The 24236-nt window shown below is 36.5% G+C and overlaps 1 protein-coding gene across 2 annotated transcripts; it reads left to right on the plus strand.

Annotated features, from left to right (window-relative positions):
- The first annotated feature begins 5927 nt into the window (after positions 1 to 5927).
- RGS21 (regulator of G protein signaling 21) lies at positions 5928 to 22606 on the plus strand. Of its 2 annotated transcripts, none has more exons than XM_004578810.3 (4): positions 5928 to 5938; positions 10134 to 10210; positions 13602 to 13768; positions 22403 to 22606. In XM_004578810.3, the coding sequence occupies exons 1-4, from the start codon at positions 5928 to 5930 to the stop codon at positions 22604 to 22606; spliced, it is 459 nt and encodes a 152-aa protein (XP_004578867.1). The 2 variants fall into 2 exon arrangements, with proteins under 2 accessions (XP_004578867.1, XP_058525694.1); XM_058669711.1 differs by having other exon boundaries at positions 10149 to 10210.
- The last annotated feature ends 1630 nt before the right edge of the window (positions 22607 to 24236 follow it).

The raw sequence follows: 24236 nt of genomic DNA on the forward strand, positions 1-24236 counted from the left end.
GCTTATCGCAGGACTTGCTGCCTTCTTTATACTGTTGAAAAGAGTTCTTTCAGCACTAATCCACAAATTAAGAGAAATCCACTTGGCCTGTTAAAAAAACTAAAGCCTAAAGCTAGATATTTCTGTAATAAGCAAGATACAACTAATAATCAGGATATAACAAGTTATCTGCATTTATAACTTGAATTACAACATTATTAAATAAATTTATATTTATGCCATGTGTTTGATCATTTGCTATAGTTACATACAGTGAATTAAATTGAATCATTTCCCTATAAAATAACAAATGATAAAATAATGCAATGATTAAAATGTATTCAGAATTAATAGAAAATTTCAACGTAGACACACACATCCTGTATATGTGTTTGTTCTTTAATTTTTAGATTGGTGCTGTCAGATACAAAGAAAATGTCTAACCATTTCTTTCTATACTGTATTTTCAAATGCCTACAAATTAAACAGAATTGTTCTGGCCAAAATGTCAAAATTCCATTACTCAGGCCAAGATATTCTGTTGGGCTACAAATAGTTAGCAAAAGAGGTTTTTCCAGAAGTGTGTACAGATTTCCACTGAAGCCTTCCTTTAAAAATGCAGTACTTAGCTTTAATACTATTGACTAAATAGTGGAGGAAAGGCCAGTGAGCTCAACAGAAGAGTGAACGGATGCTGTGCACAGAGAACGAGAAGGCAGAAATTGGAAAACCCGAGGGCAGTTAAATGGTCATTTATAACCAGCTTGTTTGTATGTTCAGGAATATTAAAGGGTCACCTGATCACAGATATCTAAAAGCCATGAGATGATAATATGGAGGTAAACATTCTTTATCATTGCCACTCCCTTCAAAAAGAAGTGATCGTTTGAGTAATACTTTTTTGCTTTTTTATTTTCTGTCACACCATTTCAATTTCATGTTTTTAATTAATTGGGATATGTGAATATACCAAAACGTAAAACATTATTTAAACATAAGAAAGGAATAAGGCACATAAGGAAAAAAATATTCCTATATCAGAAATTGTATTTAATTTCTAAATATTTCTCTTTACCGAGGCAGGTATGTCTTTGATTGTCAGTGACTTAGAATTCTAAGAAAACACAAAGAAAATGCATTTATGGTGAATGATCCTGAGGCGTGACTCACAGGTAATGCAAGTGATTTGTCAACAAGCATACGGAGAGTCACACATCCAAATGAACGCTGTATTCCAGGCAGGCACTTCGGCAGATCACATACACTTCAGTGGCGTTCCTAGTGCTCAGAATATTTCAAACTTTCCCTCAGAATTGCTCTTAGAAATTATTTATGAATCATACAGAACTCAGGCTTTTCGCTTTATAAATCGTACCTCCCGGAGCAGTTTCTTGGGACAAAGCAGAAACAAGAAAATAGAAGGTTCTCTCTGTCCATGTTTATAAAAAGTAACCCGAATTTTAAATTATTTAGTTCCCAAATAAACCATACATTTGTTGTTACATAAATCTTCAAAGACAATTGTTTTAAGTGCTTCTTTTCCCCTGTTAATTTGAATATGGAAATGTCGGCATGTTGTGGACTGTCCCACCCTCCTCTGCCATTCTTGCTCTGCTTCATGTTCCCAGTGCCACACTGGCAAACACCAAGGTGGCAAACACCCTCGCCTTCCTTAGCCTCCTCTTGAACAGCCTTTCCCACCTCCAGGACACAAACAGAATCCTGGTGGAAGCTCACACCTCTTTGTACCCTCAGTCTGACTGGCTGGGCCATGAGTGCCTTTTTGCCCAGCTCGTTCCTCCGATTCAGTGCTGAAACGCAGGTGTTGCTGTACACTCCGCAGCTACTGGAATGTTTAAATATTGACTGCATGGGTAACTAGCTCAACCCTCAGCTCTCTGCTCTGTTTTTCTATTCCATGTACAACTCCATCTGCCAGAATTGACCACAGTCACCACTCACCTACCAGGTGCCCCTCCATTTCCAAGTTAACCTCTAACTTGAATGTGAAATGCGGGGAAAATGTTTATCTCACAGATCAGTGACTGACAAATCTGATAGCTATGTTCAATGTACTTTGGAGATCATTATTGCATATTTGAACTATTTTTGTCCAAGTCCTTCATGACATCCTCATTTGAAGGTCATACAAGAAATTCAGTAAATTTTTTAAAAAGGAACATTTTCTAGTGCTTGCTTCAAGATGGAATGTTATGTTTTTTTGTATAGATTATTATGCAGGTACCAAAGTTAAAGTCTTAGAATGTTTTTCTCCTAGCTTTCATGGCAAAGTGTGAACAGTTATTTCAGGTTAATAGAGAGGTGTCTTACAAATCCAAAAGCTCTGAATAATAAGCTCTTCAGATGTTGTCACCTTTGCCAGAAGTAATCCAACTGTGTCCAGTCATTTTGAATATCTGTGAGTGGGCAAGGATATATAGCGCTCCAAATCCTCTTTTCTTTGGATTTCACCATAATAAGAACAGGAACACCGTCCCTTCACATCTCCAGGCGTGAGCCGCGTTGCCTGACCCACAGCACTGACACACACTTCCCACCCCTCTACAATCACTAGGACCGTGCAGGGACCACTGATCCCCACTATTTCTAAAAGCATTTTTGAACCTTGTATTACAATTTCAAGGACAAAGAACTGTGTTATTTTCTAAACAAGGCCAGTGACGACAGAATTCAGTTCCCCAAAGCATAATGTCTCTAACCCTTAAGTACACTTGGCTCTATTTACTTAATACATAAACCAAAAATGGAAAGAAAAGCTTTTGTAGTTCTGCCAATTCTTTTTTAATTGCTTATTTAATAATTTTAATTAAAAATACAAACTTTAGCACCACATGATGATTAAGAAAAGGAAAAAATGAAGCTGTTTAAATAACACTATGTACCATGCATTGGTTTAGTCTGGCTCTCTTCATTCTCACACAATCGTCTTGTAGGGTAGGCAGCATCAGCAGGAGGAAATTCACAGAGGTCAGGGCCAAGGATGATCGACCCTTACGTAGGAACTAACTGCTCTGTTACTCAACGCTAGGCCTACTTTTTTTTTTACATTGCTATCTTCTTTTAAGCCAATATTATTAAATTAAATTTGTTTGAAAAGCAAAAAAAGAGAAAGAGATATCCCATTTTCTGTTACACTCACCCAGTGCCCACAGCAAGGCTGGACCAGGCTGAAGCCAGACACCAGAAACTCAATCCGGAAACTCACTCCCGGCTCCCACATGGGTAGCAGGGACCCAACCATGAGTCCTAACACCTGCTGCCTCCCAGGATGTGCACAGTAGGAAACCAGAATCGGCAGCATAGGCAGATTCAACCCCAGAGACTGAGAAGGAGGGCAGTGGTCCAAGCAGGCTGTTTACTGTTGTGGCAGACAACTGCCCCCAAGTCAAGGCTTAAAGACTAGAATGAACGTGTTAGGTTCCTGTTATTACTGCAGACGACTGGAATAGATTCTTGACTTCCTGTAAGGAAGGAATTTCAGATATGAGATTTGTCGTAAGCAAGGCAACACAGTTAATGACATACGGCATCGGTCAGAACGAATGAGTGTCTCTTGGCACGAACCTAAGAGTGCCCAGTCATTGAAACTGGGGTAAGTGTAGCAGCAAAATTTAGTGAAGAGAGCATGCGTTATGGAACAGACATGCATCAAAGCAAAGGTGAGAGAGAGGAGCCCGCATTCACACTGGGGCTTATAAGGGCCTGGGGTGCAGGTCTTACCTGCATGTCTTCCCCTCATTTCCTGCTTCTTTTTCTCCTGGACAAAGAGCTTGCTGGGTATGAAACAGATGAAATTCCTCCCAAGGTTTTATTGTCCAGCATTATCGGACAGGATAGCCCCGTCGACACTAGGAAGAGTTTTTAGGGGAAGGCTTAGACCACCTGTGAAGTCACTGAGATATGTACTGGTCTACAGTGTGAGACCCAGGACTGCTTCCAGTTTGCTTAGGCTCATTTCAAACACTAAGGTCAATCTTTATCATCCTACCTAACACTACCACTGTTAGAACAAAGCACCTGAAGCTTAGTGCCTTAAAGCAGTCTAACCGTAGTCTCCCTGGCATGGGGCAGTCTGTTTCCCTCCCTCTTTGAGCCTCCAGAAGTCCCCTGTACTCCATAGCCTTTGGCCCTGCCTCACAGGGCCCGTCTCGGGGTTCCACTCTGATACATCCTCTGCTTACTTCAAGCCTCCAGTCTGCCTCCTTCAAAAGCCTCTGTTGATGCCCTGCCTTCATGAGAGCAGTCTACCTATGAGAACATACACACATTTTGCAGGCATGATGTGGACATCGGCGAATGGGTGAGAGGAATCATTGTTCAGTCTAACACGTGAGGCAAAATCTCTGAAAATGTAACCTAGACCAGGACTATTAGATGTCCTAACAACATCCACACATGAAAGCTTTATTTATATCTATCTATCTATATCTATCTATATATAGATATATAGATATATATCTATCTATATATATATCTCTATCTATATATCTATATATAGATATAGATAGATATACTCATATATAATATATATACTCAAAATTATATATTATAAATTAAAATGTATTCAACACTACAAAGGATTTTATTATACATTTTCATTTTCATAAATCAAGTCCAATCTTTACTTTTTCCCTGAACATTGAGAAGAAGCTTGAAAGGAAAGGGAACATGAAGCCACTAATTGCAGAGTTTGTGAGAAGCAACGTGCTTACTATGACATTGACTACAAAAGGAAAATTTACTTTCTATTCTGAAGTTTTCATAAAATAAACTTATTCTTTACTCCTATTATGCAAAATTTTGCACTAGTTTTACCAAAAGTCAGATTTGCCATTTATTTTCAGCATGCATTATGCAGTTACTACAATGGCATCACCTCCCCCTAGGAAACATAATATAGTTAATGATTCCATTTTTAAAGAAGATAACGTTTCTTAGTGGTGTTTGAATGGATGGGATGAATGGAGTTAACCAAGACACACTGACTTCTTACATCATCTCTGCTGTGGTCACTCACCACTCTCTGGACAAGCTAGGCAGGGAGTACTTCAGGGCTAAGCAGGGAGAAACAAACTAATTCTTTCAAGGGTGTTTCAGCTACATAGATGGCCACAAATATATACTGGAACAATTTTAGTACTCAAAACAACAGTATTACATGGAGATCAAAGCTAGACAAACCATGGGATACAATGGGTTTGTGGAAACACCAGTGTATGCCCTTTATTTTGAAAGATGCATTAGCGTATTACTTTAAACATCAGCATTACATAGAGATACACTTCCAAAAAAAGCTGTGACATGGTTTTCTGTTACAAGAAATAAATATTACTAAGCCATAAAAACTGTATAAATTTCAAAGTGTGGTGTTCATTCTAGAATATTTTAGTTCATAAAAATGTTCCAATATTTAAATATGTACAGTTGGTTAAAATAAATATATTAAAAATGGAGCATTCCTCAAACTTTCTGAGAGTCAAAGAACAGAGGGAACAAAACAATGTTTTGCACAAGCAAAGGTTCGAGTTTGGATGTCAAATGTATATACTGTAGCATATATTTTACTACATGTGTGGGTACATATATACATATATGTAAAGTTACATGAAATAGATGTCTTGTAAGTGGATGTATAAAAATGTAGACACTAAACCTTCAAATGGAATTTATTTGCATCAGGCCACAAAGTTGGACAAATGGCACATTTATTTAAACAGTCATTGGTTACTTAGAATTATTTGACCTGTGGAAAGTTAACAACAAAATACGAAATGCTGAGAATAGCATGGTTTAAAGAATGACAACTGTAAGAGGGAATAGGTATTTGCATACTAATTGTAATGTTCCTACTGTCACATTACCTTCAGCTTGAAGATCAGTCAGAAAAAGTCGGCACCATCTGTGACAGTCAGACAGTGCAACGAGAAATGCCAGTGAAGTGAGTTGCTGTTTAAAGCTATTTTTATCTCAGAAGATGTACAAATGAAAACTTGAGTCTTCATGCCTCTAGGTGTTTTGTTTCCTTCGTTTATGATAAATATGTTAATTATTGTCTTTCCTCCTGATTTACTTATTTTCCTTTCTCTATTGATTCCCTTTTCTTTCCTAAAATATGACAGCAATGTGTGGATTATTTTGCAGTTAATTTATTACAAACATGAGATAAAAGTGAAGAAAAACTTTCATGTTTTCATTATGTGTTGGTTAATTTAAAATTACAAAATAAGCTAGAGAATAAGATACATATGATTCTTATAAAAACTATTAATTATAATACTGTTTATTGAAAAAATTGTACATGGATATTTAATGCTGGGTAAGGAACCAGCTGTCCCCTCCCTGGGCACATGGATGCCTTGCCTGAATTTTCCATTCTCCAGCACACTGCTAATTGAGTGTGAACAGCTAAGTTGTTGGAGCCCACATTTTTTAATGCAATACAACTGGTTCTAGCTGGCATAATTAGCAAGATAACCAGTCGCTTTCACACAGCTCCCATCTGGCCTGGCTCTTCTCTGGACACACAATATGAATACTGCTGGCCTGGGTGGCACTTGCTTAATGAAGAAAATAGGAAGGCAATCAGCCAAACCCCATGAAATACTAAGTGTAATTTTGGCTCCAGATACACAGTGAATTTTCATGGCAAATCACACACATTCACCGTTACCCTAATTAGGCACCACAATTTTACAGCCAATAAAGACACACAGATAGGAAGTGCTGACAAAGTTTCTGTTGAAGTTATAAGTAAAACTAAAGAAAAAAAGTGAGAGTGTTGCACCGTCCATTTATTTAAGGCAACACACATCCTATGATAGTTAACTAAATCCATCAAATTGATCTCAGTCACTTTCTTTTCCCTTGGGAGTTTTCTTTTTTTGAAATGTATAAGGTTGCATTTAAAAATACTAAGCCATCTTCCTCATTGGAATCTTACATGAGAAATAGTTTACTCATAGCTGACAATGTATAAAGTTTAAGACTGGCTTCTGTAAGCTTTCTATTGGGAAATTAATTAACATAAATTATTACTGAAACTAAACATTTGCTTTTAAACACTGTTGCAGAAAAATCAAAGTATATTCTAGATATTTTTCAAATGCAAATAAAGTACTAGCTATAATATAATAAAATACAAATAATAACCTAAAAGTAATATGATATATAATATAATGCATTCATCTACCTATTTAGGGTGAGATGTGAAAGACTTTGGGTTATGAGCAAACAATTCTGTGAATTCCGTTTGGGATGTTACACCAATAATTAGCATCTCTGAGCCTCATTACCAGTATAGGAAAAAAAAAATCCAGATTTGTTATTTTCAAGATTAAATGACATGAAGTATGCTTGGTACAATGTGGTATGCATTATAACCTTCAACAATTATTACACATTTTAGTGCTATTATAAATAGTCTCTCAATTTATTCCTAAATACCAAATATTTGTTGTTCCAGAAATATGTAAGAAACTCAAAATTTTAGAATTCAAATGGCAGTGAACTGGCAGTACTCCCCAATATGGTTAAATGTTACTTAATTGCTGAAAAGAAAAAAAAAACCGCATTGCTTCCAACACTTAGACAGGTCAAATTGTCAGAATGGAAACTTCTTGTGATAAACAAGATAGAAATAGTGAGCTAAGAGCACTGTAGACATTACCACATACTGGGATGAGTACTCCCTGAGAAGGCTGAATGGCAACTTCTCCCTTTTTGGTAATACAACATCCTGATGAGTTCAATTCTAGAATATACTATTATCTCCAATTCTATTGTCTATAGTATCCTGAAAATCAAAGTAATATCTATAAGAACACTGTGATCTTTCTAAAAAACAAAACATTAGGATTTTCTTTGATTGTGGACTCTATTCCAGCTCTTGTACATAATTTGGGGGGGGGGGTTGTTGTTGCTCTCAGCTCTTGCTGAAGGCCTGGACTTGCTCCGACCCTTCCAGAGTGGACGCTGCCCATTCCCCTGGCCCACACAGCTCTGGGTTAAAGATGAGGTCCATCTCAGGCTGGTGCTCAACCAGTCATGCTTTCATGCCACTTCCCCCTTGTCCCCTTCCCCTGAACAATTTAGCTTCAATAATCTTCCAGAAAACCATTGACCCTGTTCCACTGATAATTCGAACACCTGCCATTATTGTACGTTTGACCTTCCTGGAAGTTGGTTGTTGACGAATTCAACAAATATTTTTATATATACTGTTCTCAGTGCTACAGAGGAACATTTACTTGTATCATCAGATAGCTTGCAAATGGGGGAGCAAATTTCACCCTTGAATGACTCTCCCCAGATTTGGTCTCTCAGGATTTTCCCAGGATGGCCACTCCTCACTCAAAACAGGTACACTGCAAAGCTAAGTTCCTCTCCACTGCATTTATTAGCCAAGCGATTTCTAATTAGAATAATCAAACCAGCAATTTTCAGCCTACAAATATTCTTAAAGCCTGTATTTTATGTGATGATATACTTTTAAATTTCCTCATGGGCCTAACATTTGGGTCACTTGATATAGGAACAAGCTTATTCAAGTAAAGACTATAAAATGCACAGAATCTATTTAAAAGTAATCTAGGACTGAAAGTTGGAAAGTGAACAACTGAAATATATTTAACTCTCCATTCTTCAAAATGACTTCACAGACATCTTGTGTTCCCCGAGACAAAGTAAGTCAGGGCAGAAACAAAACGTCAGTTGACCAGAACAGGAGAAAGAAAATTAAAGAAATGGAAAGTAACTAAATGAATTCCCAGTCACAGAAACATTTCTTGGACACTTGTGAGAGCAAGTATTGTTATTTAGGAAGCATTATCAATCATAACAAAACTTAAGAAAAAGTTATAACGGAGGCTCATTTGCTGCAGCAGTTAAAATATCACTTGAGTCCCTTGCATCCCAGATTCGAGCCCCTGGATTGGATTCCTACTCTCACTTCCACTCCAGGTTTCTGTTAACAGGTATCAACAGCAGCTGATGGCTCACGAGGTTGGGTCCCTGACAGTCAAAAAAGAAAACAAACTGAACACACGTTTTGTGTCATCAGCCAGACCCAGTTCCAGGTTTTGAATGAATTTGAGGATTTGATCTCTCTCTCTGTTCTGTCTCTGACTTTCTACCTATCTCTCAGACTTTCAAAATAACTTTCAATAAAAAAAAAAAACTGCAGCAAACTATAAAAAATAGAATATGAAAGCAGAAAGACCACTCATTGTATTACATTTTAGTTACTTTGGTATGAAAATATAAAATGTTGCAAGAATGATAATGTATGAGACTATCCCCATTTTATTACCAATGATTTTAATCTTAAATTAGACCAACATTTCCCATAATTAAGTTATTTGCATGCAACAGCCACACAGACCAACAAATTTTTGCTTATTAAACAATACTCTATATAAATCATCATAATCTGTGCTTATAAAGGGGAAGAATGTGTGATATATTTGCATCTCAAAGTTTCTATCTTAAGTCTGACTTATCATTTCAACACCACATTCACAAAAGTATGCCTTTTTCAGATAGAAGTCTATGAACATGTGGCTGCTTTAGAAAAGATTACTCTGGATAGATTACTGGATTTATGGAAATCAATTCAGAACATAAATATACCAGTCTAAGGACTAACATTGCAGTTTCAATAGGGCAAATAGCTCTTAAAATACTATCAAAATGTTTTCAAAATCAGCACATGTTAAAAATCCTTGAAACTTTTTTCAAACTTTTTTGAGATGCATACAAATTAAATAATTTCATAGACTGTAGAAAGTTGAGAGTAGTTTGTTCATTTATCAGCATTATTATCACATAGGTTATCAATATATTCACAGTTTAAAAAAACTCACTGTTGCTCCATAGAACAAGCAAGTTTTGTGCCTTTTTTTTGGAGTTTGCAAATATTACCAACAGTGTGGGCTGTTGAATCAATAAATAACTTGGTGATATCAAATTGCATCTCACTTTATGGTGGTATAACTATACACTGTAAAAGCATTATATATTTTTGCTGGCATTTTACTGTTTGATGAATGGCATAAAATTGTTTTAAGTGATATAATCTAGCAGATATTACTATAAGCTATGAAAGAAAAAGATCACAATGCTATTGTCAAGGGTAGATGCTGTTTTTACAGGTCACCAACCACAGAATCAATGGCCTGGTCTGAAAATATGGACACTCTTTTAGCCAATCAAGGTAAGATTCAACTACAATCGATTTTTTAAGTATAACCAGTTAAATTCCCAATATCTAAGGAACAAGGCATGAGTGTGAATACCTGAACTATTGTATTTTTCCTATCACATAAGTTATAAAGTCCCAAAGCCTAAATGCAAGTAGCTTAAGAATAACTATAGAAATTCCATATAGTAAAAGAAGCCAAAATTCCAGTTAGTCTGATGTCCTCCGTTTCCTTAGACTCACTATCACTTGATGCATACGAATACTGCCTTTGATAGAAGTAGGATGAAAATCGGGAGCTATGAAAAATTAAAAATTTAAGCAAATCACTTGTTTTACATGTCCTATACACTAAAATAAAAAATATTTTACACTAATTTCAATTGAATTGCTCTCAAAGTAAATGCAAATACATATTGAAATGCACATTGCTTTAGTGTATAATATATACATGTAAAAATATTTATATTTAATAGGAAACCTCAATAAGGTCATTTTTCCAATTGTAAATAAAAACCATCGTCTTTGATACAAACCATTCCTTTTTAACCGATTAAATAATTTCAATGCCAAATGGATAGAGTTTAAAAAAATTAAAAATTTAAAGATATTATTAAACTAGAAAATGTTTTCAGAGCTTTTTATGGGTATATAGACTTCAGTTAGATGAAATCAGTTTTTATATCCCCTGGCTTTATTATTCTTATATGGGCCGATTCCTGAATATGAACATAAACATAAATTCATTTATGTAACTGCCAGAATACATCTAAGGATAAATATTAAACACATCAAATATATGTAATTGCCTTTTTCCTCAAATTTGGGTGGTATTTTGCCCCTGAATACATAACTGATGGGACAGATTAGATCTGCTCATTGCTTTGTAAAGCAACCCTGTTGGTTGTGACTTGGCAGGCAATCAACTAGAAGAGCTCTTTACAACAAGGTAGACCAGAGGCAGAAGGGGGTTGTTGAGATGAAGGTAAATTCTTCCACATGTATAACTCCTGGGATTGTACATTCCATGCCCACACAAAATATAAAAGTCACAGACTGATCTCAACAGCTGTTTAGTTTTTCTTTTTTGTAATACTGGAAAAATAACAATACCACACGTGTTTTTGATGCTTTAAACTGCTAGACAATTTGCCAAATTATCTAACTGGGTTTTTGGTTTTTTTTGTCAGCTTGGGAGTTTACTTTGCATGTACTGGGCATAGTAATTAGTGCAGTTTCCATCCCTATTGTTTATTCCATTGGCATCCTCTGCTGTGTCTAACAGTACTAAATCTACCCATGGAGAGTGCCCTCAGTGAATGATTTTAAATGCATGAGATTGTAAATAGAACACTCAAATTACGTATAGAAAAGTAGTCCAATAAAATTTGGGCCAAGATTAGATAAAGCAACCCCAGTTTTTAAGTTGTTTATTTTTACCCATCTGTTCTAAATCAGTGATGGAAGGAGAAAAGAACGGCCCTTCATTTAACAGACAGGGAAAACAGTAACTGTTTCGTAATCTGTAACTTTCCATCTCTCTAGAATGCATTAGACAATCCTCACAAGGAGAAACCTGCACATGGATTACACATACAAAACACTGCAGGCATGGAGCTACAATATTCTTCCACTATTATTTAAGTGTATGCTATCCTCTGTGTAAAACAGATCTTCACATAGATTCTGCTTAGGCATCTCAAATGCATTATTGTTTGGACCATGTTCAGGAGAACGTTTAATTAACTGCAGCTAACAGGGCTTCTATAACTTAAACTTGTATGGCAGAAACTCCTTTGGATGTATTTTTAAATTCAAGAAATGTGCAGTGAATTGAATTTTTATACAGAGTTCACATATTAATGACATCCATCTTCTCCAATAGTTCTACTGAGAATTTTAATTGGTACCTGATAGCCTTTTGCAGTGACTTGTTAGATCAATTCTATTGCACATAGTAAAATATGCTAATCAAGCTTAAATCCAGTGTTTTCAAACAGTTCTACTGTTGGCTCTAGGAAGCCCTTTTATGTTTCCTCTCTATAAAGTTTAGTTTTGCTTCCTATCTATATCAATATATAAGTGGATTTAAGCTCTTTATACATGACTTTTATACTGTCTATTTTCCCTACCCTATGATTCTCTATACACTCATTTCTTCTCTACTTTTGAACTGAAAGGATGACTTCAGCTTGCACTCAGGGAGATCTGCTCCAAGCGCATGCAAAGGGCCAGCTGTAGGAGAAAACCACCACTGTTTTGGAAGGCAAATCTCTGAATGGCAAATCTGCTGATGGGTTTCCCTCCTTACAGAGAGGCAAACAGATATTGCCTGCAGAACTTGAGCAGTGAGCTAGGTGAGCACCAAGCACAGGCATAGTTTGGTCAACAGAGGAAATCTGATAATCAACTCCCTAATCTAGAGGAATACTCTCACATACTCAACTGTAAAAAACCAAGAACAATCTTCTCAATAATTGTGGGGTATACAAAAGAAAATACTGCAAGACCCACTTTGATGAACAAAGTACAGAATGGAGGATCGAAACTGTTGGCCAGAAGCTCAAATATCTACAGAAGCAAAGAGTAATGGGCAAACACGGATGATGGTAAGATGAACAGACAAGGCAACTTTAGGATCACAGATGACAAGTTCTGCATGTGGTTACTAAATTTGTAAAAATACAAAGGAAATATTCCCACAAGGAAGTGGATTCATTTGCATTCCCTGGTCTAAAGTTTCTGAACTGCCAGGAGTGAGAGCAAAACACCACATAGAGCTTCCACAGAGAAGGAGAGGTGCTGGGAAAAAGCTTACTTATTTGCCTGTGGAATTAAAATCGCAATATCCTCACAAAGAAGAGGAATTTTTTGCTGTAACTTTTCTAGTTTAAACACTTCAAGTGGCCAACATATCCACCCCAAAACAATCATGTCAGCCCATCCTCCTCTGCTTTAATCCCCAACCAATGTAGTTTGACTACTCAGTAATAAGTTGTTTCTGCTCTCCAATTCTTAGCAACAAACACACTCATACTCCAAAGTCATCATAATGCTACAAATTCAACCGGAGTTCAGGGCAATGAGTCAGAAAAGAACAGTCAAGGGACTTCCCAAAGAAGTAACTAGCACAATGCCAAGCCTTCTCAGATGTAGAAAGAAAAAGTATAGGTTGTCCTGGTAATGGACTTAATTTTGCAAATACTTATATTGGATGTGAATGATTAATCACCCAGTGAGGTTTTATAATGTTAGAAACTGAAAGACAAAATTGTCACAGTTACAGAGGTGATAAATATTTGCCACTGGATGCTCAATAAATAGTCCTGCTATGCAACATACTCATTTGGGACATCTTGCTGCTCTATGAGATATTATAAAGAAGTTTTTCAACTTTATTTTGCAGCTGGTCTAGATGCTTTTCGAACATTTCTAAAATCAGAATTTAGCGAAGAAAATGTTGAGTTCTGGCTTGCCTGTGAAGACTTCAAGAAAACTGAAAGCGCAGAAAAAATTGCTTCCAAAGCCAGGATGATCTATTCTGAATTCATTAAAGCTGACGCACCTAAAGAGGTGAGTGAACCATGGCTTGAAGCCTCTCCTGCTGTGGTATCTACCCCGATGAGGGGGCGTTAGAATCAACTAACTGGCCTTACCTACATCAGTAGGCTCCTTTCGACATTGTGACATTGATTTCTTTCACTGACTTACTAAATATTTTTAATACCTATCATGGGCAACATATGACCAGTATGTTTTTTTTCTTAGCACTAGATGTCAGCTTTAGTAAATTGTATTTAATGTCACAAAACAGATTTAAAGTGAAACCAAGAGAAATTCTACCTCCAAATGCTGTTGGATTTCCAGTGAAGTTTCTTTGTTTTTGCTTTGACTCGCTGTGGAATTAAGCAAGGAAAATGTAGGATAGCTTTCTTTGTATTTTTTTTTACAGCAAAAAAAAAAAACACGAATGTGTGAGAAGAAAAAAACACTTTCCAACTAGCAGAATAAATTTTTCATTTTTAATATCTTAGTAGTCCACTTGATGGCATGGAAGGTTTTGGTTACCTTCATTATTTTGATTATGAAAGTGTGCCAAAAGTCTTATCACTGGGTGATACGATCTCGATCTACCTGTGCTGCCTTAAAATCAGGAGAACACAAAGGACTTTACAGAGAAGCAGCTAGGAATGATATGAAAAATCTCTTTAAAGCATTTTATATCTGAAAAATATAATTTAATTTATAGAACTAAAACCATGATATTCCTGCATTCTCTTTCAGATTCAAGTGTAAAGTTTAAACAATTTATATTTTAAAACTGCATTGGAGTTCTTGCTGAATATATGAGCCAGGACTTCTAATGCAAAAGTAACAAGGCAACAGGAATTTATATTAATCTACCAACAGCAAACATGAACCACTTCCAGAAGTCCTCTTCTATTTAGGTGATATATCAGTATCCTTAACACTAACAATTAGCATAATTTCTGATTGAACATTAGGACTTGTGATAAGAAAAAGCTGGTGGTATGTATGGAGACAAAGAGAACTAGATGAAATGCAGTGCTTTTCGACCAAAATCTTTCTTTCTCTTCTAATAGTCTAATTTGTATGGTTTCCTAGACTAGGAAATGCAGATTCCAACACAGCATTAGAGGGGAAAGCAGGTCAGCACTCCTTCTGTCAATGAGAGTCTCGACTGAATTTGAACAATAATACTGCAACAAGGTGGAGGAATCCACCATGGGGAGAGGGTTTGGGGAGGGGTGGGAGGAATCCCAGAGCCTATTATGAAACTGTGTCACATAATGCAATGCAGTTAATAAAAAAACACAGCATTTCTTCTATACAGCTGCATGATTGATTTGGTCTTCAGAGAATGATTGGTGCACTTGAGCTTGAAGACACAAAGCTAAGACGTTCTGCAACTTACAGCATTGCCTTGTGCCACTTACAATCACCTTAACTTAGCAGGTCGTGGTTGCTAAAGGAAAGCAGTGCGCCTGACTCCCTCTCAGGCCTGCTAGCAGGTTCAGCTTCCGCACATCTATTTCCAGCAGCCTGTGCACATTGGGATTTTGCATGTGTCATCTCCTTTAGCACCACAGACACGGCAGAAGCATCTGGGCTCTGTCCGCCTCCATCTTTGCTTTGACTTCTTGTCTAATTAACCAAGATGGTTTTAAATTCTATCTTTTCTGCGTTTTTTCATGCCAAATTAAGGTGTTAGTACTACTTCCTGACTTGTATCATCTATTTCAGTCTCCAAAACTGATGCTAACAGAGAATGCTGGTTTGGGAGTGATAGATTTATTTTAAGTGCTACAAACTCTGGTGTTCTCAATTTTAATAGCCACCCTTGAGAATATATTTCAGTATATTTGTTCACTTTTAATGATACCAAAAGTTTGAAGTAATATCAGAGTTGTCACAAATGATTAAATCGAATTAGGTAACAAAAAATGATCAGAGATGGTTTTAATTGGAATGATAATTTTTATACTCTGCTGTGACTGAGGTCTAAGATGTCTGCTCCATTTTTTTTAGTAAAGTGCTTTCTTTATGCATACACACACCCTTTGCATAATGACAGTCTCTTGCTACACTGTACATTCTAAATGAGGAAAGCCTGTCCAATTTGAATGTGAGAACAGAGTAAAAAACTTCCGATTCAAATTATGTAAAGGTATAAAAGCACAACGTGGGGTCACAAAAGAGCCAACAAGTATGCTTTAAAATGTATTTTTTCTGTTAAAATAATTTAACGCTGTTGATATAAACAAAGGAATTTTGACTTGCATAACTTAGGTTATTTTACTTATTTAAAGAGAACAAACTTCATACATTTCATAGACACAATTCTAAAACATTCTTCCCTCCCCCAACTTCTTCAATCCCCCACAAGCTTGGTTTTTTTTTTTCCCTTCTTTGGTTTTTCCAAAACTTTCAGTTAACCAAATCAAGTGAGCATTAAAATATGCTAGAACATTATCATAAAATCATTTCCAAATGGATGCTCTGAAAATGATTCAGAATCAGTCCTCTGAATATGAAGTATTGCTGTGTCAGCTCTGCCGCGGCCTTTTTAAAAATGGCAGGGTTTAAAAGTTTCTAAGTGGTTGTGGTGACATCTCCACCGCCATTCCATAAGACAACCTTCCGTGTGGTTGTTGAGACTGGCAGTGGAGTGATGTCAGAAATCTAAGATAATTCACAGCGTTCTCAAAACTAAACAAATAAAATATTGTATTCCTCAAAGACCTTGAAATTATTCATACAAACAAAGAAATGTCTACTCATCTCAGTAAATAATATGGCTCACGTTGTTTGCTTTCCTACACTGCGCAGCCTGGGCTCTGAACCTAACAGTATGAGATGCCAGGCAGGTCTGTGTTGTCCTGGGACTCCATGCTGCCTCCGGGTGCCTTGAATCACATGGCTGGGAAGTCTGCCCTTCTGAGGGGTCACTTCCCAACAGACTGCATTTCCAATCTATGGCAGCTCAATGGCTTTTCTGTCTTATCTGTGAGGGTCTTTCTGAAGACCCTCTTCATGTACTTCCTAATATTTTTCATTTTCTGCTGTTGTTACCGAAATTTCAAACGAGTTTAGGATGAAAGGGAAGCCTCTTGTAACCTTGCTCCCATACATCACCAAAATTGACTTCTAGGGAGAATATAACAAAATTTATCACTTCCTCTTAATGGAAATAACTTTAATTGGTTTCTAGAACTAGATTTCCTCCTCCCTTGCCAACGGCTCCTTAGCTGATTTGCTCACAACCCCACATACACTATAATGAGAGCAGACAGCTGGCATTCAAAAGAAAGTTTCTTTTTTTCCCAAGTGAAAGTTCCTTTATCAAAGGCTGTTTAGTTTCCAACACTTTTGGGGTTTTCTTGTGTAGTTCTTGTTATTATTATTTTCCATGATATGGTTATATAAGTATAGGGATCTCCTCACACATACCTCGCCTTCCTCCCTCTTCATTTACTCCCCCTCCCCATCATTTCCCCCATCTTATTACAATCGTATAGTCCCTTGGCAATAATCACAAATCCAACATTCTGCTATTACGTGATTCATGGCACTGTAGGAATAGGCAATGCTGGAAAATTTAGTATCATATTGTCAAGGTATTTCATTCGGAAGTTTCAAAAAACTCATGGAAAAAGGCATTATGAAAACCTGTGCATGGACTTAAAATTGCTTTTCCATAAAAATAAACCTATCTTTTAGTCAATTTTCCACAAAAGTCATCCTGTGACTCTGCTCCACCTGGTTTTCCATATCTAATACGTCACGACTCCCTGTCATTCTTCAGAATATTTCTTTTAAATAATTCATAAAGACTTTCCCCACACCATTGTGATTTATTATCAAGATCCATTCTGAAAAATCTTAGAAATTTTTGCACTTCTTTCATTCCCCAAGACACTACCCATCTGATCTACTACCAGTTGTCTACCTGCTCTTCTGGGTGGTTTTCTGATTTCTCTCCTTTTGTCCATCCCAGCTATTACTTTATGTGGAAGCCAGTGACACTTTTATAAAAACCACGCATTTATATTAATCCCTTATTTAAAAACTTCTCTTCAGGAAAGGTTTAAAAAAATCCTTAACAGAACCCTAGATTGTCCCACATGATCTGGTACCTCCAAAAGCCTCCCTCTCAACCCTTGCCTTTCTCGTCCTCAAACCTTCTGAGTATCTTTCCGTTTATGCTTCCATGTACAAATCTCTTCCTCAATGCTTCATACTTAAAATAATACTTCAAACACCAGTTAAATTCCCATTCATACAGCTTTTCCTTCCCAAAGCAACTGTGTTAATCGCAATGCATTTGCAAAACATTCCTTCTAGATTGATTTTTATCATAATCATCTTTATGTCTTCAGTTCTTACAATAGTCCTAAGCATCTACAAAATAAATACTCCAAATAAATTCCAGGAATGGGTAAAACAAAAATGGGTTTTTCAAATATAGTTGCCTTTTCTACCCCCACCCCTCAAAATGGGAATCCATCACATAGTCCCATATTTGATACATTTAGCTTGTAGCAGCCAAAAACCAGCAGAATAAATCAGCAGAACCAGTATTTTTTTAAGATTTACTTATTTGAAGGCCAGAGTTACAAGGACTGAGGGAGAGACAGAAAAAGAGTGAAAGTGAGAGTGGGTGTGAGTGTGTGTGTGTGTTCGTGTGTGTGTGAGAGAGAGAGAGAGAGAGGAGAAAGAGAATTTTTCATCTACTGGTTCACTCTTGAAATGGCCACAACAGCCACCCAGCTCAGGACTGGGCTTCAGCCAGGACCCTACAACTCCATACAGGTCCACAATGTTGATGGCAAGGACCCAAGTACTTGAGCCATCTTGCATTGCTTTTCCAGGTACATTATCAAGGAGTCAGATCAGAAGCAACAGGGACTCAAATCAGTGCTCATACTGGACACCAATATTATAGGGGCAAATTAATCTGTTGTGACTCAATACAATATTAGTCCAAAGCACTAATATTTATAAAAGTAACTAAGTTACAGTTAAACATGTATACTATTCCTTAAAATATTTTGCTGTGGAGGAAGAAAAGGTTACCAACAAAAAGAAAAGACATGGTATAAACTATGGTATTCAAACCTGTTGTTTAGCACTGAGGGATCAGCTGGAGAAATGCAAAAAAGACAAGCCACGTGTGTGTTGTGAACTACTGAATTCCCTTTATGATGACAAATCTTCCTTCCTGAAGATCAGATCACCTACATCATATTAGCAGAAGTTCTTTGTCTAAATCAGTTTAGGAAATCAAATTTCTTAAGATTTGTTTTTCGTCAAACATATAATGATAAGAGAGTTCTAGTGACTTTCCTTCTATAGTCAATGAAAGTTTATTGGAAAAAATTCAACTTAAGCTAAATCATAAAGGAGATGGAAAAATTGCAAAGGATATACTTTAGGGGATCAAGGGATTTTTAGGAAGTGAGATAGTATAAAGAAAAAAATGCAGATATGTAGGGAAGATTTGTTACAAATGCTTAATTTGATGAAGAGTGAGAATTTTAAAAGAACACTGTGAAATTACAGAAAAAAATAAAAATTTTATGTATACAGACAGATGTACACAGTAAGAGATAATGCCAAAAAGAGGTGTCAGCGATGATTCCTATGTTTCTAGCTTGAACAACTTGGAGGAAAATGATGAGATGATATAAACATGCGGGTGTCATGTTGTGTCATTGAATTGCCAAGACACATCATCAGCCAACTGACAGTCTCCCAGGAACAGTAATTCTGCTCATCACTCAGCTATCCACAGCTGACGCTAGTACTTCCTTGGCAAGAAAATAGGAAATCAGAAAAATAAGTGACAACTCAGAATACAAACTTGCTATATTTTAATAGCAATATTATCATTATTCTGAACTACTATGCCTTAAAAGCTAAATATGATTTAAAGCATTTATGCAATCACATACTCACTTGAGTTAGACAACATCTACTTATTAAGGCCTCACTCTATGCAAGATTTAGCGAGGCATGCATGAAATGTAAACACAAAATTCTCTGAGAGGCCATAAGAAAAAAAATTCACAAGTAAACTTCAGGTGATAGATGTTATTTGAATTTAGTCTTAAGCACAAATAATAGTGAAAGATTTACGTGAAAAGAAATGATCATTAGTCAAGCTAGGATGGCAAGAAGAATGATCAGAGTTAGAAGAGCACAAGGAAGTTAGAAAACAAAGTCGAGTTCAGTGGAACAAGAAGGAATGTATTTAGACCACAATGTAAAGTCTATGCATGTCATAATCAGAGCTATGGACGTTCAAATGCAAACGAAGGGGCCATTGCAAGGGGTCATTCTGTCTGCATTAATAACAGCAGCAAGGAACACTGTTCAGTAGGCAGACCTTGGAGCTATTCTCAATACAAATTCCCATGATGAGTTACTACAAAGTTTATGTAGCTACACTCACCATTTGGGGAGATACAACATTGAAACTAATCATGGATGACACTATACTATAATATTATAATACCATAATATTATAATATTATAATAATATTATAATACACAGCAGAATAAGCCTATATGGGCTCTGTTTCAAGTTCCAGCTACTCTACTTTTGATCCAAGTCCCTGAAGATATATCTAGGAAATCAGTAGAAGACATAGCAAGAGCTTATGTTTCTGCACCTGTGTGGGAGCCACAGGTGAAGCTCCTGGTTCTTGGTTTCTGAAGGCAAGCTCTAGCCCTTGCAGCTCTTTGGGCAGTGAACCAACCTGTCAATGGACAATTCCCCCTCTCTCTCCATCTCTTCTTGTCTTTAATTCTGACTTTCCAATAAATAAGTCTTTTTAAAAAATCAACAATATAGGTGAATGGAGAAACAGGCAGCATATATATCCTCATATCTCTGTAGCACAAAATAACTTTAAAACCATTACAAGACCTGAATAGCATTCATAACACTGACGACTGTTGATTCCCACTACCTGGGAGACGTGATGCTTGGCTCACCACAGGAGCTATGGCACTACTCCCCAGCCTCACACCCTCCAGCACTTCCTGTCACGGACCAAGCTCTTGAGGACATGATCTGGATCTCCTCCTCCAACCTCAGCCTTTCTGACCACTCACACTCCAGCCGTCTGAACACAGTAGGTCTCTGGGGGCTAACAAATTCTTTCTTGCATAAGAACTCTGCACTTGCCATGGGCTTTTATTGCTAATTCAAAAACTATCTACAGCTGGAAGGTGCGGAAACAGAAGCTCATGTTAGGTAATTCTTCTAAGGTTCCAAGCTCAAACGTCTTAGGAGATACATTAGAAAATGATCCTCCAGTCAGCCTTGCACCATCTTTCTCTAAAAAGAGGGACAGACAAACCCCAGACTTGGACGCCTTTTGTTTCAGTTCCAGCACCTGATCTGGAACAAAAGGAATAACAAATACGTATGTTCTGCAATCAGTGAATACCTGAAATCCCTAAAGAAATAAAATAATTGTGAGCAAACAGTGAACTTCTGACAACTCTGTTTCATTTGAGTTTTTTCTTTGTCCTTTTCATCTTTCTATAATAACACTGAAATACTTTGATGTTTCTTGTGTAATTCTTGAAGAGCTTTTCAAGATAGGTACTACTACTGTTTTCTGTTACCCCACTAGAAGTAAACATGAAATTACAAAACTTGCTCCAAACTGCAGTTGAGGACGGGTTTTCTTGCAATTCTATCAGCCCACAGTTAAACTTCAATTCAGTCCAGCAAAAAAATGTCATTTATAGTCTTCTTTGTTATTAGATTTCAAATTCTGGCAGACATTTTGCTTCTACTCAATAATTAGTTATGGATTGTCTATTATTTAGCAGATATCTGTGTAATGCTGAAAAATAATATGAGTAAGACCTACAGAGTATCTACCTTTGGTTTTAAAGTTAAAAACTCTAAGTATTTCAGGAATGGCTTAGGTTAGAAGTCTTAAAAGTGAAATTTTCTGCTTCTCAGAATATATCCTGGAAAACATATAGAACTGAGCAAGTTTCTCCACAAGAAAGCTTAGAGAATTTTACCTATTTCTAAATAGTTCTGCTAAAGTGTAATAGAACTTCATTAAACCTGCTGGGAGTACCTATGTGTGTCTATGGTAAAGGACAAAAAACAAATGATAAGTAGATAGACAAATAGACATTCTATCGGAAATATAGGGGTCAGGGAAGAGAAGTTTAGTTTGGTAAGTTTTGGTAAAGACAACAAAATCCAATGTCCTGGAGATTTAAAGAAATATGAAATATAAAGAATGGGAATGGGCGAAGGTCAACCTTGTAGATTCCAGTTCTAGCTCTTCCCATAGGAAGGCACGTTTCAGATATTCAAGTCCAAGTACTGGGACAAAAATATGAGTGGGAGAAGAAATTTAAAATCAAAAAGTATCATGTCGGCTTTTCTACTTGTCTTCTTAAATCCCAAAGTAGGCTTTTACCTTCTTGTTTTTGACCCCAATGCAATCCTTCTCATGTTATGACAAACAATGAACTCAGGCATGTGTTCTGCAGCCCAGAAAACCAACACACGACCTTTCCGTTGTTTTGCATCAGATTTGTTTTGTGTTTAGAAAGGAATTCAAATAATATGTGTATCTGCCAGCTGAATCAACTGTGTGCTCTTTGATTATATGATCTAATGATATGCAACTTTATTTTCCACAGATTAACATTGACTTCAGTACCAGGGACCTCATCTCAAAAAATATTGCTGAACCGACTCTCAAATGCTTTGATGAGGCTCAGAAGTTAATCTACAGCCTCATGGCCAAGGATTCTTTTCCTCGGTTTCTCAAGTCAGAGATTTATAAGAAACTGGTAAATAGCGAACAGGTTGGAAAACATAGAAAGTGGCTCCCTTTTTTGTGACGAAGATCAACGATACAGTAATTAATCAGCACACTTCAAGCCTAAACCCTCTTAGGTAGACAAACAAAATGCAGTATGTTTTAGTGCTTAGAGGATATTTTGTGATCACACAGAGGAGTGCACTTTTAAAATATCAGGTCTGAATATTTAAGTCTTTTTTCTAGAATGTACTCATCTTGTCCAGCATTTAAAAGAGGCATTTTATAGAAATACAACACATTTCTAAACCATAAGTGGGTATTTTTCTCCATTCAAGAAACAATAAACTCTCATGTTGCAGAGTGTGAGACTGTTTAGCATTTTGAACATGATTTTAAATATTGTCGGCATTGTTCAAAATCTCACTTCTTTAAAATCAGCAATTTTAAACCAACACACAACCTTCCAGTTAGTGCATCCAACTGTTTCTTTTTAATTATCACCAAAAATGTGATGTTTCCCCAAACTACTATGGTTCTCAATGCTTCCACAAAATACTATGAGTCTCAATTGATTTTAATTGCAAGACTGTATACACACGTGCATGTGTGTCTCATAGCAATATGGACCAAAATTTTTCCAGATGCATCAGTTCATAGTAACTTGCATCACAAAGGTTTATGTGCAGAAAAGATTTTGAATGCATAAATACTAAGTTTCTTGTAATAGCATGGAAATACAAGAAACCGGAAATAAGAAGCATGGCCAATTCCTGCCCTAATGTGTCGCAGAGTAGTGACTATTCCACAAAATATACAAGCACGGTGGCATCACTTACTCACTTGGGCAGTCGGGTGTCAGTTCACTGATTCAGTACTAGGACTTACTTGTTAAAAAGTCTTGAAAAAAGTTCAAATGCATTAGTGTTGTCATGTTACTATTATTTTTCATCTAAATTAAAATTCTGATGTCAATATGACAGCCCATGGTCAACATATTTATTATGTATTTTATTTGCCCATATTTTTTATCTATATGAATACTTATTTTTCTGTATTGCTTGGTAATTAAAGATTGCGAGAAGATGGCATGCTTTATTTCACGTTTTAACAAATTATACATTTGATAGACAAAACTTCATCTCCTCTTCACCATGAAAAATAAACATGTAAGGATATGCAAATGAAATTCCTGTACATTTGCAAGTTTTCTGAAGGATGGCAGAGGCGTGATACAAACTGGGTGTGACGTACTTAGTGAATCTCAAAATGTGCATAGCAGAGAGAAGCTACATACTTCTCATTTATTCTGACAGTCCCAGTGTTAATTTGGTTTCTAAGTGAAATAAATAATTTAAACTATTCCCAGATGAAGTAGATGTTCCAGGTTAAAAGGAATTCTAACATTTATAAACTCACACACCTCCAGTCTGTTAAGACATGAATGAAGAAAAACAGAAAATGTATTTATTGCTAAGATTACACACCTAGTAAGCTGACAGAGCAGGATCTGTGTTCTGACAGAGGTAGTGTAGTCACTTCCTAAGTTTAGAACTGTGCCAGGAGTCTGGACTCTCAATTCCTGCAGTTAAATACCCCAGCATATTTCTTATCATCAGATATTTGAACTGTCCCCTTTCTTTCCCATTATCATGGAGACACAATGCCTGTGCTATGAATGCACCTGAAAGTTTCACTAATGATGTGAAGGA

Source organism: Ochotona princeps, chromosome 10, assembly GCF_030435755.1.
Source record: "Ochotona princeps isolate mOchPri1 chromosome 10, mOchPri1.hap1, whole genome shotgun sequence".
Taxonomy (NCBI): domain Eukaryota; kingdom Metazoa; phylum Chordata; class Mammalia; order Lagomorpha; family Ochotonidae; genus Ochotona; species Ochotona princeps.